The 20,226-nt window shown below is 51.9% G+C and overlaps 1 protein-coding gene across 1 annotated transcript in view; it reads right to left on the bottom strand.

Moving 5' to 3' along the window:
• WNT4 (Wnt family member 4) overlaps positions 1 to 9,452 on the bottom strand; it is a 29,856-nt gene extending 20,404 nt beyond the window's left edge. The window contains exon 1 of the mRNA XM_032968087.2: positions 3,969 to 9,452. Within this exon, the coding sequence (XP_032823978.1) occupies positions 3,969 to 4,057 (89 nt within the window). The 5' untranslated portion in view covers positions 4,058 to 9,452. The remainder of the gene's footprint in view (positions 1 to 3,968) is intronic.
• Positions 9,453 to 20,226: the final 10,774 nt, after the last annotated feature.

Below are 20,226 nucleotides of genomic sequence, written 5' to 3'. Positions count from 1 at the left end.
CTCCACCATCGCTAGTTTAACTCGCTAACGACTCCACCATCGCTAGTTAAACTCGCCAATGACTCCACCATCGCTAGTTTAACTCGCTAACGACTCCACCATCGCTAGTTAAACTCGCCAATGACTCCACCATCGCTAGTTAAACTCGCTAATGATTCCACCATCGCTAGTTAAACTCGCCAATGACTCCACCATCGCTAGTTCAACTCGCTAATATTGACTCAATAACCATCAATTGCATTTAATTACTGCACCTGTGAAGACGTTGGTCGAGCATCACTCGCCCCTAATTACAACTCATTAACTAATTAACACCACAAATGTCTCATCCCCCGGCTGTAACTACCGCTGCATGATCACGTGAGTGGGTGGAGCGGTGGCGCTTCGGTTAGCGCACCGAGCCGTGAATCCGAGCGTCCTGAGGTCCATTCCCGGACACGGCTAACGTCAGTGGCGAGTGATATTCGAACCTACTCCTGACACTTGCCCCCCCCCCCTTCACCTCAACTGAACCAGAGTGGAGAAGTATGGTCAAACAACCCCCCGCCGGCTGACGCGTGGGTGGGAAAGATGTAATCGTCCAGCAGTGGATTGAGAAAATAGAACTTGAAGTGAATTACAATATTTATTGCACGCAAGCAATGTCACATCAAATCTTATGAATGCCCCCTCAGGGGGTTCAATAAAGGACGCGACTCGGGCGAGACGATGAACCTAAATGGTCTCTGGAATGGTTAAATAAAGGAGGCCAGTCACAACTGATAATTCATCTGAACTGTCTCTCAAATGGTTAAATAAAGACCGTCAGTCACAACAGATAATTCATCTGAACTGTCTCTCAATTGGTTAAATAAAGACCGTCAGTTACAACTGATAACGCATCTCAATGGGCTCTCGAATGGTTAAATAAAGGCCGTCAGTCACAACAGATATTTCATCTTGACGGTCTCTCGAATGGTTAAATAAAGGCCGTCAGTCACAACAGATAACGCATCTCAATGGGCCCTCACCTGCTTAAATAGAGGACAGAGAATTGAATTGTTTGCATATTTGTGGCAGTATGTGGGTCCGCGTGTAGGCTTGCGGTGCGTGCGTGTTATGCACGGCATGGCATGCATGCGTGCATTGTGGTGTGTGTGTGTGCGCGTGTGCGTGTGTGTGCGTGTGTGCGCGCGTATATGTGTGCGCGCGTGTGTGTATGTGTGTGCGCGTGTGTGCGTGTGTGTGTGTGCGCGTGTGTGTGGGCGCGTGTGCGTGTGTGCGTGCGCGTGTGTGTGTGTGTGTGCGGGTGTGTGTATGTGTGCGTGCACGTGTGTGTGTGTGTGCGCGCGTGTGTGTGTGCGCGCGTGTGTGTGTGCGCGTGTGTGTGTGTGTGTGCGCGTGTGTGTGTGTGTTGGGGGGGGGGGGGTTGTGACAATTATCTGAACCGGTGCCCGGGCCTGCCTCGTAGGTCGACTCAGCCTCAAGTGAGTACCTGGTGCGGTGTGTAAACATCGCCACTGGGGAGACAAAGGCGGTCGGACGCGGTGCTGGCCACCCACCCCATCGTGTGCCGAGCCATCATCGGTGCTGCTCGCTCAAAGAAATTGACAGCTCACCTCATCTTTGCACAACAGTAGTGCCCTTATATCTGTTTAATATTCCGGTGAATTAATGTCGACCTGCAAAAAAAAATGTCCAACTCCCATCAGTCGTCTGTGGATCATTACGAGACGTGCCTGTAGCCTGCTTAGATTATTTTGAGGCTATACATTTCCACACGACGATGATGATGAGCGACTTCTCAGAGCTATTATTTGTGATAGCCAGGTCGCTTCTAAAAAAAAACAAGCTACGTAGCTAAGTGGGGCTTTATCTGGTAATTCTTTTTTTTTTAAGTGGTTTAGTTTACGTGATTTTTACAATGGATTAGTTTTTTGCCTTCCCTGTATTCCTACCGTGTTGAGGTGTCGTTTATTGCTGTAACGTTCTGACCCTGCACCTCCTGGACATCTGTGAATAAGAGAGCTTGGTAGCTCATCGGATTTCCTCCAGTCTATAAATACATCTTCTGATTCTGATATTTCTAATAATTGATTTCTCATGCGACGACCAGGACGCATGTTCATTGTTCGATCTCTTCCTCTTTGCTTCCTACGTTATTCTACGCGGTGGCTAGGAAATGTTAACAACCTCGCCTGATCGATCTCGACCCTTGACGTCTGCTGCTGTATATGTGGAATTTGTGGTGTATCTCTCTCTCTCATCATCATCATTACCACGGTGGCGAGGAGATGTTAACAACCTCTCCTGGTATGCAGGATGTCATGGGTTCAAACCTGAGCCTTGATGCCTGCTGTATATTTAGAGTCTGTGGTGTCTCTCTCTCTCTCATAATCATCATCACGGTGACGAGGAGACGATGCCTACTGCTGCTGTATATCTAGAGTCTGTGGTGTCTCTCTCAATCTCTCTCCCCGTGTTCGCGTGGAATTTGTCTTTCTCTCTTTCCGGGTCCTCCAGTTGATGTTTTTTTTTTCACCCATCCCGCATTTCGAATCCAAATCATCCACGCGTTTGGAGACTACTCGGCTGCGACTTTACGAATGCGCACACGACGACGATGATGATGATGATGAGTCCACTTTTCCTTGAGCTATCATTTGTGGTGGCCAGGTCGCATTTAGAAAAAAGTAAATAGTTTTAAAAATATTAATTTGTTTATATTTAGTTATCTACGTGACCTGACCACCTCCCCTTTCCCCCATAGCAGGTCAATCTTGCAAACGAGACTCCTCTCTATCTGGCTCTCTTGAGTTCTCACCTGGGTTAAACAAAATAAACTTGAAACTTGAAACCTCAACAGCACTTGTCCTCCCCCCCTCCCCTCCCCAACGTACTGTGTAGGCTACACGGAGTATCTTTGCTTTTACGTCTATCCGTGTCTGTGTGTCTGTGTCTGTGTGTGTGTCTGTCTGTGTGTGTCTGTTTCTGTGTGTGTGTCTGTGTCTGTCTCTATGTCTGTGTGTCTGTGTGTGTGTATGTGTGTGTGTGTCTATGTGTGTGTGTCTGTGTGTCTGTGTCTGTGTGTCTGTGTCTCTATGTCTGTGTGTCTGTGTGTCTGTGTGTGTGTCTGTGTGTGTGTCTGTCTGTGTCTGTGTGTGCCGACCTTCATAGGTGGCTACTCGTTGACCGTTCGTTAAGACGACACGGATATGTGTCTCTGTGTGTTCAAATTTCCACACGTGCAGTTACACACGTGCACACGCACGTATACACACACGTGCAGTTACACACGTGCACACGCATGTATACACACGTGCAGTTACACACGTGCACTCGCACGTATACACACACGTGCAGTTACACACGTGCACACGCACGTATACACACACGTGCAGTTACACACGTGCACTCGCACGTATACACACGTGCAGTTACACACGTGCAGTTACACACGTGCAGTTACACACGTGCACTCGCACGTATACACACGTGCAGTTACACACGTGCAGTTACACACGTGCACACGCACGTATACACACGTGCAGAGGCAGACACACACATGTAAGAGATCACACGTGTACACACACAAATAACACGTCAAAAGATCACCCGTATAGTCTTAACAGACTTGGGGCAAGTGTTGTTAGCGAGCACCTATGAAGGCGGAACGGTACACGAGGGGGTGGGTGGCCAGCACCACGCCCGACCGCCTTTGTCTCCCTAGTGGCAATGTTTACTACACACCGTACCAGGTACTCATTTGAGGCTGAGTCGACCTAGGGGAGGCCCAGGACCGGTTCAGATAATCGTCACTGGTGTCGGCCGTGAGCGGGAATCGAACCTGGGTAGCCAGGTTCGTAGGGGTAGCGTAGCGCTAACCGCTACCGCTACGCTACCGCTCCCCACACACACACGCGCGCGCGCACAGGCACGCGCGTGTGTGTTTGTGCAAGAGACAGAGTTAGCGACACAGAGTTACTCACAACCAGCTGCTGCAGGAGGCGAGGCGCACGGATCCCACCATCATCACCACCATCACCGTCTCCATCATCATCGCCGTGATCAGCATCATCAGCAGCAGCAAAGTGGGGCCCGTCACTTGAAGAGATTTCCAGCGCTTGAGTTTCTTGAGAGACTCTCTCGAGCGAAGAACGCAAGACACAACTCTTCCGCCTTTGCCTCTCTCTGTTTCTGATCTGCTTATTTATTTACTACGGTTATTTGTGTCACCTTCGCGGTGGATTATTTGAATCGCTTTCCCCCCCCCCCGCCCCCGGTCTTCAGTTAAGAGCCCCCCTCTCTCCTCCCCCCACTCCGCTCCACCGTCAATCAATATCAGGATGTGACTATAACCCTACCCCAAGGCTAAGGGCTGTTTAAATCACCTCGCCTATGTCGATCAAAGCCCCTGCAGTAGGACTCCTAAAAGACTCTGCAATAGGACTCTGCAATATGACTCCGATAGGACTGCAACACGACTCTGCAATAGGACTCTGCAATAGGACTCTGCAATATGACTCCTATAGGACTCTGGAAATAGGACTCCTATAGGACTGCAATATTACTCCTATGGGACTCTGCAATAGGACTCTGCAATATGACTCCTATAGGACTCTGCAATATGACTCCTATAGGACTGCAATATTACTCCTATGGGACTGCAATATTACTCCTATGGGACTCTGCAATAGGACTCTGCAATAGGACTCTGCAATATGACTCCTATAGGACTGCAATAGGACTCCTATAGGACTCTGCAATAGGACTCTGCAATATGACTCCTATAGGACTCTGCAATATGACTCCTATAGGACTGCAATATTACTCCTATGGGACTGCAATATTACTCCTATGGGACTCTGCAATAGGACTCTGCAATAGCACTCTGCAATAGGACTCCTATAGGAATCTGCAATAGGACTCCTATAGGAATCTGCAATAGGACTCCTATAGGACTCTGCAATAGGACTCCTATAGGACTCTGCAATATGACTCCTATATGACTCTGCAATAGCACTCTGCAATAGGACTCCTATAGGAATCTGCAATAGGACTCCTATGGGAATCTGAAATAGGACTCCTATAGGACTCTGCAATATGACTCCTATAGGAATCTGCAATAGGACTCCGATAGGACTTTGCAATATGACTCCTATAGGACTCTGCAATAGGACTTCTATAGTCCAATCGCCCGCTCAGCGGTGCTCTATTTCCTTCTCACTGTTGCCGTTCCGGAACAATGGCAATCCTCCAGACAAAAGTTGTAATTCACTTATTGACTCTCGCAATTACGAGTAGCCTTGTTGTTGTTGTTGATGATGCTGGTGTTGTCGATTCGCACTTTGTATGTTTGTGATGGTGAGTAATCCTCGCTGCTGCTGCTGCTGTTGCCTTGCTGTGGATTCACCCGCTCTGCCTTATCGGGAATGTCTCCGCGGGTATCTCCCTTTGCGAATGATCTCCTCGCCTTCTGGTTCAAATTAATCAACGCTCGTGCCCTGCGGTGAATCTCAACGACGCCTTCAGCCTGTTGCCGTACGATACATTTGACTCTGTCTCTTTTAGTAGACCTGTAGAGGTGTATTTACCGTGTCGCTGTTGGATGTTGTTGTTGTTGCTAGACGACTTATCTCTCTACTGGATTTTATTCAATTCCCGTATGTCCGTGTGTGTGTGTGTCCCTGTCTGTATGTATGTCTGCCTATCTTAGTGTCTGTCTTAAGTTTCTCTCTAGGTATCTTTCTGTCCGTCTGTCTGTGATTAAGTATCTGCTAGTGTGTCTGCCTGCGTATCTGTAAATCTATCTTAGTGTCTGTCTTAGGTTTATGTGTGTCGATAAGACGATACGTTTCTCTGATGTCTGTCTGTCTTTGTGTCAGTCTTGTCTGTGTCTTTGTCTATCTTTCAATATTCTCTTGACCTGTCCCTCTCTCTCTCTCTCACCGTTGTATTCCCTCCTTTTCTCTCTCACGACTTCACGCACACTTACACTCACTCTCTCTCACACTCACACTCTCTCTCACGCTCTCTCTCTTTTCCACAATCTCTCTCTCCCGCACTATTCCCACACTCACACTCTCTCTCTCCCCCACACTCTCCCACACTCACTCTCTCTCCCACAATCTCTCTCCCCCACACTCACACTCTCTCCCCCACACTCTCTCTCTCTCCCGCACTATTCCCACATTCACACACTCTCTCCCCCACACTCTCACACACTCACTCTCTCACACTCACTCTCTCTCCTACACTCTCACACACTCTCTCCCACACTCTCTCTCTCTTACACTCACTATCTCTCCCACACTCTCACACACTCTCACACACTCACTCTCTCTCTCTCACACTCACTCTCTTCTCCCACACTCTCACACACTCACTCACACTCACTCTCTCTCTCACACTCACTCTCACACTCACTCTCTCTCTCCAACACACTCTCCCACACTCACTCACTCTCTCTCCCACACTCACTCTCTCTCTCACACTCACTCTCTCTCCCACACTCTCAAACACTCACTCACTCTCTCTCCCACACTCTCCCACACTCTCTCTCTCTCACACTCTCACACACTCACTCACTCTCTCTCCCACACTCTCCCACACTCTCTCACACTCACTCTCTCTTCCACACTCTCACACACTCTTCCACACTCACTCTCTCTCCCACACTCTCACACACTCACTCACTCTCTCTCCCACACTCTCTCACACTCACTCTCTCTCCCACACTCTCCCACACTCTCTCACACTCACTCTCTCTCCTACACTCTCACACACTCACTCACTCTCTCTCGCACACTCTCCCACACTCTCTCACACTCACTCTCTCTCCCACACTCTCTCTCCCACACTCTCACTCACTCTTCCACACTCACTCTCTCTCTCTCCCACACTCTCTCACTCTCTCTCACACTCACTCTCTCTGCCACACTCACTCTTTCTCCCACTCTCTCTCCCACACTCTCACGCACTCACTCACTCTTTCTCCCACACTCTCTCACACTCACTGTCTCTGCCACACTCACTCTCTCTCCCACACTCTCTCCCACACTCTCTCACACTCACTCTCTCTCCCACACTCACTCTCTCTCTCCCACACTCTCTCCCACACTCTCTCACACTCACTCTCTCTCCCACACTCTCCCACACTCTCTCTCACTCTCTCTCCCACACTCTCACACACTCACTCACCCTCTCTCCCACACTCTCTCACACTCACTCTTTCTGCCACACTCACTCTCTCTCCCACACTCTCTCCCACACTCTCTCCCACACTCACTCTCTCTCACACTCTCACCCTCTCTATACTACTCTCGCTATTGAGCTCTGTTATTTGACCTCCCCTTTCACTTTCTCTCCCACACTCTGATACACCCTCTCACCCTCCCCTCTTCCACTCTCACCAACTCTCTCTCTCTCTGCCTCTCACACTCTCTCCTCGACCAGTTTCACACACCTCCTCTCACACTCTGATACAATCACACTCTCACACTCTCCCCCTCTTCCACTCTCACAAACTCTCTCTCTCTCTCTCTGCCTCTCACACTCCTATACACTCACACTCTCTCACTCTGCTTCTACCTCTCACACACTCTCTGACACTCACACTTTCCCCTCTACCACTCTCACACCCTCGCCGGCACTCTCACGCACTCACTCTGCAACTCACTCTCCCTCAACCCACGCGTCTCTCCGTTCACCGCATCGCAATTCCCACGGTGAACCTGGCTCACAAAGTTGATCGGAGTCGGGAGTTGATAGGATGCAGGCGTTGATCAGATTCTGGAATTTATCAGATCCTCGAGTTGATCGGAGTCAGGAGTTGATCAGATCCTGGAGTTGATCAGATCCTGGAGTTGATCGGAGTCAGGAGTTGCTGATCTCGATTATTCTGGAGTTGATCTCGGTGATGCACTGAGTGCGTGAATGTAGTCGTAAGAGTCGTCGCTGTAGTCGTTGTTGTAGTCGTTGCTGTAGTTGTTGTTGTAGTCGTTGTTGTAGTTGTTATTGTAGTCGTTGTTGTAGTCGCTGTAGTTGTTGTTGTAGTCGTTGTTGTAGTCGCTGTAGTTGTTGTTGTAGTCGTTGTTGTAGTTGTAGTCGTTGTTGGAGTTGTTGTTGTAGTTGTTGTTGTTGTAGTCGTTGAAGTCGTAGTTATTTGGAGTTACGATTCTCCCCGCTCTGACAAAAGCGCTGTCAATGTTTAACCAGAAACAGCGGGCCCCGTGTTCTGGGGGTTGTCTCCCTGTCCCTCCTTGTCTCTGTCTGTCCCTCCCTGTGTCTCCCTGTCCCTCCCTGTGTCTCCCTGTCTCTGTCTGTCCCTCCCTGTGTCTCCCGGTGTCTCTCTGTTTCTCCCTGTCCCTCTCTGTGTCTCCCTGTCCCTCTCTGTGTCTCCCTGTCTCTGTCTGTCCCTCCCTATGTCTCCCTGTCCCTCCCTGTGTCTCCCTGTTCCTCCCTGTCTCCCTGTGTCTCCCTCTCCCTCCCTGTGTTTCCCTGTGTCTCCCTGTCTCTGCCTCTCCCTCCCTGTTTATCCCGGTGTCTCTCTGTCTCTCCCTGCGTCTGTTTCCCTCTCTCTCTCTGTCTATCCCTGTCTCCCTGCGGCTCCCTGTCTCCCAGTGTCTCACTGTATCTCTGTTTCCCCCTGTGTCTCCGTGAGTGTCTGCGTCTCGAGAAATGTCTGTCTCTGCGTGTGCCCTTGTCTCCCTGTCTCCGTGTGTGTGTGTGCCCGTGTATCTATATATGTCTGTAGGTATTTGTCTTTATATATGTCTCCTATACCTCTATGCGTCTGTGTCTCTGCCTGCGGCTAAGTCTGTGTGCGGATCGATGTCTGTCTCTCTCTATAAGCGTCTCCGTCTATATCTGCGTGTCTCTGTGTCTCCGCGTGTCTCCGTCTCGGTCTGTCACCCCACACGTGTCTCTGTCTGTCTCTGCCTGTCTCCGCGTCTCTGTATCTCGACTTCTGTATCGATGCGTGTCTCCCGCTATCTCTGTGTGTGTCTCTGTCTCCGCGTGCGTCTCCCGCTATCTCTGTGTGTCTCTGTCTCCGCGTGCGTCTCCGGCTATCTCTGTGTGTGTCTCTGTCTCCGCGTGCGTCTCCCGCTATCTCTGTGTGTCTCTGTCTCCGCTCGTGTCTCCCAGTGTCTCCGCGTGTGTCTCTGTCTCTGCGCGTGTCTCCCGCTATCTCTGTGTGTGTCTCTGTCTCCGCGTGCGTCTCCCGCTATCTCTGTGTGTGTCTCTGTCTCCGCGCGCGTCTCCCAGTGTCTCCGCGTGTGTCTCTGTCTCTGCGTGTATCTCCCGCTATCTCTGTGTGTGTCTCTGGCTCCGCGCGTGTCTCCCAGTGTCTCCGCGTGTGTCTCTCCCAGTGTCTCCGCGCGTGTCCCCCAATGTCTCCGCGCGTGTCTCTCCCAGTGTCTCCGTCTCAGTGTTTCTGCCTTGGACTCTCCACGCGCTCCCCTCTCATAGCGGGGGGTGGATACGGGGGGAGGAGAAGTGGGGGGGGGGGTAATGTGGGAGGCGGGCGGGGGGGAGATACGGGGGGGAGGAGGAGAGGGGGAGGGGGCGGAGGAAGGGGGGGGGTGATGGGGGAGGGGGATCCAGGATCTGAGACTACAGGCTCACTCACTCACCCCTCTCTCTCCCCCTCTCACTTGATCTCTCTCTCACCCCCATGCTGCTGCTGATGATGATGATTATAACGACGACGATGCTGATGCTGCTGCTGCTGACGATTATGCTGTTGCTGTAGCAGATGGTAATGCTGGTGATGCTGCTAATGATGGTGATGCTGATGGTGATGCTGCTGCTGATGATGATAATGGTGATGCTGCTTATGAGGATGCTGATGGTGAGGATGCTGACGATGCGAGTGCTGACGGTGCTGATGATACTGCTGATGATGCTGCTGCTGATGCCGCTTCTGATGATGACGATGCTACTACTGCTGATGATTCCGGTGATGTTGGTGGTGGTGATGATAATCGTCATATCAGTGACGATTATCTGAACCGGTCCTGGGCAACCCCTAGGTCGACTCAGCCTCAAATGAGTACCTGGTGCGGTGTGTGAACATCGCCACTGGGGAGACAAAGGCGGTCCGGGCGTGGAGTTGTCCACCCACTCCCCTGGTGTGCCGTGCCGGCCTGCATAGGTGCTCGCTAACAGCACTTGCCCCAACAGCCTGGCGCAGGCTACACTGGGGAGGATCTTTGTTTTGTTTGATGATGATGATGATGCCACTGAGAATATGACCCCCGTGTGAGAGTCTCACGGGGGTCTGTCGCGGCTCATTGCGCACGAGGGGTCACGCGACTTTGTCCACGTTGCGTGCCGCGGTGCCGGGCACGTGGACAGTCCGACTGCCGACGTGCTGGGTGACAAGAGCGGTGGTAGGGGAAGGCGGTAGGGGGGGGGGTGGGGAGGTGGTAGGTAGGTAGGTAGGGGGAGGGGACACCCAACCAGACGCTGCATACGAGGGTGGTGAGACACTGGTGGCCAGCAGCTGCCTTGCTGTACTGTAGCCTGTCCGTCAAGACCCAAGGAACGCGTCGAGGGGATCTTCAAGCGATCTGGAGAACCGCGGTCATCTCCCCGGGCGACACTCCGTGCGAGTTTGCGGTGGGCGTGTGAGAGTGTGTGAGTGAGCGTGTGTGGGTGTGAGTGAGTGTGTGTGGGTGAGTGTGTGATAGCTGCTCATTCAGAGGAGGAGTTGGAGACGCTGCTGCTGCTGAGACTGGAGCGTGCCACTAAGAGATGGGGCCTTACCATCAGCCCCACCAAAACTAAGCACCTGCCTGGGTATTTTGTACCATCGGACACTCCACCACCACAACTCCCAATCGGTGATGGGACAGTTGTGGAGAGAGTGGAGAGTTTCCCATACCTGGGCAGTGTGCTTATGACCGGCTCCAGTTTAACAGCAGAGGTCTCACTCCGAATCAGTCGAGCGGCAATATATTTTCATCGGTTGCGTAACGCTGTGTGGAAGCTACCTGGTCTGTCGCTCCGCACTAAGCTTCAGGTCTTCTCGGCCACGGTCATTCCCTCCCTTCTCTACGCTTGCGAAACGTGGACCCTCTTAATGGAGCATCATCACCGATTGGAAACATTTAGGCTGGCCTGCCTACGATCCATCCTGGGTTTAACCAGGCTGGATTGTGTGAGGAGCTCACAAATCCTTGAAAGATCTTGGCAAGGTCCCATCGGTGAGCTCCTCCGGCAGGCAAGGCTGCGTTGGCTGGGTCATGTAGCCCGCATGCCCAGCCACCGCATGCCGAAACATCTTTTGTTCGGCCGGATCGAGGGGGCTAAACGGGCGCGGCACGGGCTAGAGAAGAGATGGAGTGATGTGGTACAGGAGGACGTGGAGTTGAGTGGACTTGCCGATGACTGGTACCAGCGGTGTCAAGATCGGCCTCTGTGGAGGAGGCTCGTGAAGGACGCAACTGGGCAGTTGGAGGCAGTCGCCCTCCAACAACAACGGAGGGCGGAGGAGCGACGCTCACAACAAGCCGGGTGGCTAAAGCACAGCAGGTTGGCACAGTAGGGAGCACAGGTGGTGCATCAGCCAGTCATCTCAGTCATCTTAGTCAGTCAACCCGTGGCACTTGGGTCTGCCCCATGACCTCCTGCCAGCGGGCATTCGACACTTCACGTGGCCTCAAGGTGCACATTGCCTGGCACAAGCGTCGTGGTGACGTCACCGCCACTTAGTGGCGAATGGCGGTTGTTGTTGTGTGTGTGACTGTGGGTGTGAGTGCGTGTGAGAGTGTGTGAGTGCGTGGGTCTGAGTGTGCGCGTGTCTGGGTGTGAGTGCGTGTCTGTGTGGGTGTGTGTGAGAGTGTGCGTTTCTGTGCGAGTGAGTGTGTGTTAGTTTGTGAGTGAGTGTGTGCTCGTTAACAGCACTTTCCCCAACCGCCTGTTAAGGCTATACGGGGCATCTTTGTCTTTGTGAGCGTGCGTGTGGGGAGAGGTGTGTGCGCTTCGAACCCAGCAACCCGAGGTTCGATTCCCGCTCACGGCCAACACCAGTGACGATTATCTGAACCGGTCGTTGGCCTCCCCTAGGTCGACTCAGCTCTAAGCGAGTACCTGGTGCGATGTGTAAACATCGCCACTGGGGAGACAAAGGCGGCCGGGCGTGGTGCTAGCCGCCCACCCCTCGTGTACTGTGCCGGCTTTCATTGGTGCTCGCTAAGAGCACTTGCCCCGATAGCCTGTCAAGGCTATACGGGGGATCTTTGCCTTTTGTTGCGCGGTGCGTCAGCGAGCGTGGAGCACACAGCGGCTACGAACCCGGCGGTTGTGGCCCTCCCCTAGGTCGACTCAGCCTCAAACGAGTTCCTTGGTGGCCTGTGTGTAAACATCGGCACTTTGGGGAGACAAAGGCATCCCGAGCAAGTGTTGGCCTTCAGAGGTTGCCGCTCGCCACCGGCAAATCTCCCCCCCTTCCCCGAAAGTTCTGCGAAGGCTACACGGGGGATCTTTGTCTGTGTTTGTGCGTGGTGAGCGCCCAACGTGTTTACATTCCTCGAGTGAAATCGCCTCGATGCAGCTGAACGCAGAGATAGGGGATCGACTCCGGTCCCAGGATCTATAAACAGACCCCCACCACTCACCACTCACTCACTCACCTATCACTCACCTATCACTCACCACTCACCTATCACTCACCACTCACTCTCCTACTCACCTATCACTCACCTATCACTCACCTACCACTCACCACTCACCTATCACTCACCTATCACTCACCTACCACTCACTTACCACTCACCTATCACTCACCTACCACTCTCCTATCACTCACTTATCACTCTCCTATCACTCACCACTCACCTATCACTCTCCTATTACTCACCTATCACTCACCTACCACTCACCTATCACTCACCTATTACTCACCTACCACTCACCTATCACTCACCACTCACCTATCACTCACTTACCACACACCTATCACTCACCTACCACTCACTTACCACTCACCTACCACTCACCGATCACTCACCTACCACTCACCTATCACTCACCTACCACTCACCACTCACTTACCTAATCACCTATCACTCAACTATCACTCACTTACCACTCACCTATCACTCACCTATCACTCTCCTATCACTCACTTACCACTCACCTATTACTCAACTACCACTCACCTATCACTCACCACTCACCTACTCACCTATCACTCACCTATCACTTCACTTACCACTCACCTATCACTCACCTATCACTCTCCTATCACTCACTTACCACTCACCTATCACTCACCTACCACTCACCTATCACTCACCTACCACTCACCTATCACTCACCACTCACTCACCTACCACTCACCTATCACTCACCACTCACCTACTCACCAATCATTCACCTATCACTCACTCATCATCACCACTCACCTACTCACCTATCACTCACCTACCACTCACCTATCACTCACCACTCACTCACCTACTCACCTATCACTCACCTACCACTCACCTATCACTCACCTACCACTCACCTATCACTCACCTACCACTCACCTATCACTCACTACTCACTCACCTACTCACCTATCACTCACCTACCACTCACCTATCACTCACCTACCACTCACCTATCACTCACCTACCACTCACCTATCACTCACCTACCACTCACCTATCACTCACCTACCACTCATCATCAAACCACTCACCTATCACTCACCTAACAATAACATTCACACACACCATTCACTCACCTACTCACCTACCACTCACTCATCATCACCACTAACCTATCACTCACCTATCACTCACCTAACAATACCATTCACACCCACCACTCACTCACCTACTCACCTACCACTCACTCATCATCACCACTCACCTATCACTCACCCAACAAGACCATTCACACCCACCACTCACTCACCTACCACTCACTCATTATCACCACTAACCTATCACTCATATATCACTCACCTAACAATACTATTCACACCGACAACTCACTCACCTACTCACCTACCACTCACTCATCATCAAACCACTCACCGATCACTCACCTGACAATACCATTCACACACACAACTTACTCACCTACTCACCTACCACTCACTCATCATCACCACTCACCACCAGCTCACCGTTCAGTCACCTACCACTCAACGTTCAATTATCACTCACTCACCGACGTTACCACTCAACAGACAAAGATCACCCGTGTAGCCTTAACAGACTGTTGGGGCAGGTGCTGTTAGCGAGCACCTATGAAGGCCGGCACGGCACACGAGGGGGTGGGTGGCCAGCACCACGCCCGGCCGCCTTTTTCTCCCCAGATACTCGATTGAGGCTGAGTCGACCTAGGGGAGGCCTAGGACGGGTTCAGATAATCGTCGCCGGTGGTCGAGACAGTGAGCGGGAATCGAACTTGGGAATCACTACGCTACCCGCTCCCAAAGATCACCTTTCACTCACCACCATCATCACCGCTCACTCACCATCATCATCACTAACTCACCACCATCATCACCACTCATCACCATCATCACCACTCACCACCATCATCACCACTCATCATCACCACTCACTCACCACCATCATCACCACTCACCACCATCACCACGACTCACCACTACCATCATCACCGCTCACTCACCATCATCATCATCACTAACTCACCACCATCATCACCACTCACCACCATCATCACCACTCACCACTCACCACCATCATCACCACTCATCATCACCACTCACTCACCACCACCATCACCACTCACCACCATCACCACGACTCACCACCACCTTCATCATCACCACTCACTACCACCATTACCACTCATCACCACTCACCACCACCATCATCACCACTCACCACTCATCACCACTCACCACCACCATCACCACTCACCACCATCATCACCACTCACCACCATCACCACTCACCATCATCATCACCACTCACCATCATCACCACTCACCACCATCATCACAACTCACCACTCACCACCATCACCACTCACCACCACCATCATCACCACTCACCACCACCATCACCACTCACCACCACCATCACCACTCACCAACACCACCATCACCACTCACCACCACCATCATCACCACTCACCATCATCGCCACTCACCACAACCATCACCACCACTCACCACCATCATCATCACCACTCACCACCATCATCACCACTCACCACCACCATCACCACTCACCACCACCATCACCACTCACCATCACCACTCACCACCATCATCACTCACCATCATCATCACCTCTCACCACCACCACTACCATCACCACTGACCACCATCACCACACACCACCACCATCACCACTCACCACCACCATCATCACCACTCACCACCATCATCATCACCACTCACCACCACCATCACCACTCACCACCACCATCACCACTCACCACCACCATCATCACCACTCACCACCATCATCACCACTCATCACCACCATTACCACTCATCACCACTCACCACCACCATCACCACTCACCACCATCATCACCACTCACCACCATCACCAATCACCATCATCACCACTCACCATCATCACCACTCACCACCATCATCACCACTCACCACTCACCACCATCACCACTCACCACCACCATTATCCCCACTCACCACCACCATCATCACTCACCATCACCACTCACCACCATCACCACTCACCACCACCACCACCATCACCACTCACCACCATCATCACCACTCACCAACATCATCACCACTCACCACCATCATCATCACCACTCAGCATCACCATCACCACTCACCACCACCATCACCACTCACCACCACCATCACCACTCACCATCATCACCACTTACCACCACCATCATCACCACTCAACACCACCATCATCTTCATCACTCACCACCAGCATCATCACCACTCACCACCATCATCATCACCACTCACCACCAGCATCATCAGCACTCACCACCATCATCATCACCACTCACCACCACCATCATCACCACTCACCACCATCATCATCACCACTCAACACCACCATCACCACTCACCACCACCATCATCACCACTCACCACCACCATCATCACCACTCACCACCATCATCATCACCACTCACCACCAGCATCATCACCACTCACCACCATCATCATCACCACTCACCACCACCATCATCACCACTCACCACCAACATCATCACCACTCACCACCACCATCATCACCACTCACCATCATCACCACTCACCATCATCACTCACTCACCAACATCATCACCACTCACCACCACCATCACCACTCACCACCATAATCACCACTCACCACCACCATCATCACCACTCACCACCACCACCAGCATCATCACCACTCACCACCACCATCACCACTCACCATCACCATCATCACCACTCACCATCAGATCATCACCACTCACCCCCATCATCACCACTCACCATCATCACCACTCACTCACTACCATCACCACTCACCATTACCACTCACCACCACCATCATCACCACTCACCACCACCATCACCACTCACCATCATCACCACTCACCGCCACCATCATCATCACCAATCACCATCATCACTCACTCACCACCATAATCACCACTCACCACCACCATCACCACTCACCACCATCATCACCACTCACCACCACCATCATCACCACTCACCATCATCACTACTCACTCACCACCATCATCACTACTCACCAGCGCCATCATCACCACTCACCATCACCATCATCACCACTCACCACCAAAATCACCACTCATCACCACAATTATCACTCACTATCATCATCACCACTCACCACCACCATCATCACTCACTATCATCATCACCACTCACCACCATCATCACCACTCACCACCATCATCACTCACCACCACCATCATCACCACTCACCACCATCATCATCACTCACCACCCCCACACCACTCCCCACTACCACCATCATCACCCCTCACCACCACCATCATCACCACTCACCACCATCATCATCACTCACCACCACCATCACCACTCACCACCACCACCATCATCATCACCACTCACCACCATCACCACCATCATCAATCACCACCACCATCACCACTCACCACCACCATCTCCACTCACCACCATCATCACCACTCACCATCATCACCACTCCCCACTATCATCACTCACCATCATCACCACTCACCACCACCATCACCACTTAACACTATCATCATCACTCATCACTCACCACCATCATCACCACTCACCACCACCATGACCACTAACCACCAACATCAACACCACTCACCACCACTTTCATCACCACTCACCATCATCACCACTCACCACCATCATCACCACTCACCACCATCACCATTCACCACCACCATCACCACTCACCATCACCACTCACCATCATCATCACCACTCACCACCACAATCATCACCACTCACCACCATCACCACTCACCATTACCACTCACCATCACCAATCACCACCATCATCATCACTCTCCACCACCATCACCAATCACCACCACCACCAACATCACTACTCACCACCACGACCATCACCACTCACCACCGTCATCACCACTCACCATCACCACTCACCAACATTATCAACACTCACCACCATCATCACCACTCACCATCATCACCACTCACAACCATAATCACTCACCATCATCACCACTCACCACCACCATCACCACTCACCACCATCATCATCACTCATCACTCACCACCATCATCCCACTCACCACCATCATCACCACTCACCAACACCATCATCACCACTCAACACCACTATCATCACCACTCACCATCATCACCACTCACCACCATCATCACCACTAACCACCACCACCATCACCACTCACCACCACCATCACCACTCACCACCAACATCACCACTCACCATCATCATCACCACTCACCACCATCATCACTCACCACTCACCACCATCATCATCACTCACCACCACCATCACCACTCACCACCACCATCATCACCACTCAGCACCACCATCACCACTCACCACCATCATCACCACTCACCACCATCATCACCACTCAGCATCATCACCACACACCACCACCATCATCACTCGCCATCATCACCACTCACCACCACCATCATCACCACTCACCACCACTATCATAACCACTCACAATCATCACCACTCACCACCACCATCATCACCACTCACCACCACCATCACCACTCACCACCATAATCACTACTCACCACCACCATCATCACCACTCACCACCACCATCACCACTCACCATCACCATCATCACATCTCACCATCACCATCATCACAACTCACCACCATCATCACCACTCACCATCATCACCACTCACTCACCACCATCACCACTCACCACCACCATTACCACTCTCCACCACCATCATCACCACTCACCATCATCACAACTCACCACCATCATCATCACCACTCACCACCATAATCACTCACCACTCACCACCATCATCATCACTCACCACCACCATCACCACTCACCACCACCACCACCATCATCACCACACAGCACCACCATCACCACTCACCACCATCATCACCACTCACCACCATCATCACCACTCAGCATCATCACCGCTCACCACCACCATCATCACTCACCATCATCACCACTCACCACCACCATCATCACCACTCACCACCACTATCATAACCACTCACAATCATCACCACTCACCACCATCATCAACACTCACCACCACCATCACCACTCACCACCATAATCACTACTCACCACCACCATCATCACCACTCACCACCACCATCACCACTCACCATCATCACAACTCAGCATCACCATCATCACCACTCACCACCATCATCACCACTCACCATCATCACCACTCACTCACCACCATCACCACTCACCACCACCATTACCACTCTCCACCACCATCATCACCACTCACCACCACCATCATCACCACTCACCACCACTATCATAACCACTCACAATCATCACCACTCACCACCATCATCACCACTCACCACCACCATCACCACTCACCACCATAATCACTACTCACCACCACCATCATCACCACTCACCACCACCATCACCACTCACCATCATCACAACTCAGCATCACCATCATCACCACTCACCACCATCATCACCACTCACCATCATCACCACTCACCACCACCATCACCACTCACCATCATCACAACTCAGCATCACCATCATCACCACTCACCACCATCATCACCACTCACCATCATCACCACTCACCACCACCATCATCACCACTCACCATCATCACTCACTCACCACCATCATCACCACTCACTACCACCATCACCACTCACCACCATCATCACCACTCACTCACCACCATCATCACCACTCACCAACATCACCACTCACTCACCACCATCATCACCACTCACCAGCACCATCATCACCACTCACCATCACCATCATCACCACTCACCACCAAAATCACCACTCACCACCACCATCATCAGTCACAATCATCATCACCACTCACCACCAGCATCACCACTCACCACCATCATCACTCACCATCACCATCATCACCACTCACCACCATCATCATCACTCACCACCACCATCACCACTCACCACTACCACCATCACCACTCACCACCACCATCATCACCACCATCATCATCACTCACCATCACCACTCACCACCATCATCATCACCACTCACCACCATCATCATCACTCACCACCACCATCACCACTCACCACAACCACCATCACCACTCACCACCATCATCACCACTCACCACCACCATCACCACTCACCACCATCATCATCACCACTCACCACCATCATCACCACTCTCCCCCATCATCACCACTCACCATCATCACCACTCACAACCATCATCACTCACCATCATCACCACTCACCACCACCATCACCACTCACCACCATCATCATCACTCATCACTCACCACCATCATCACCACTCACCACCATCATCACCACTTACCAACATCATCATCACCACTCAACACCACTATCATCACCACTCACCATCATCACCACTCACCACCATCATCACCACTCACCACCACCACCATCACCACTCACCACCACCATCACCACCAACATCACCACTCACCATCATCATCATCACCACTCACCACCATCATCATCACCACTCACCACCATCATCACCACTCACCACCACCATCATCATCACTCACCACCACCATCACGACTCATCACCACCACCACCATCATCACC

This window comes from Petromyzon marinus, chromosome 39 (genome assembly GCF_048934315.1).
Source record: "Petromyzon marinus isolate PM22_M1 ecotype Great Lakes invasive population chromosome 39, UKy_Petmar_22M1.pri1.0, whole genome shotgun sequence".
Taxonomy (NCBI): Eukaryota; Metazoa; Chordata; class Hyperoartia; order Petromyzontiformes; family Petromyzontidae; genus Petromyzon; species Petromyzon marinus.
The sequence above is the reverse complement of the archived record's forward strand: the minus strand, read 5'-3'. Positions and strand labels throughout refer to the sequence as shown.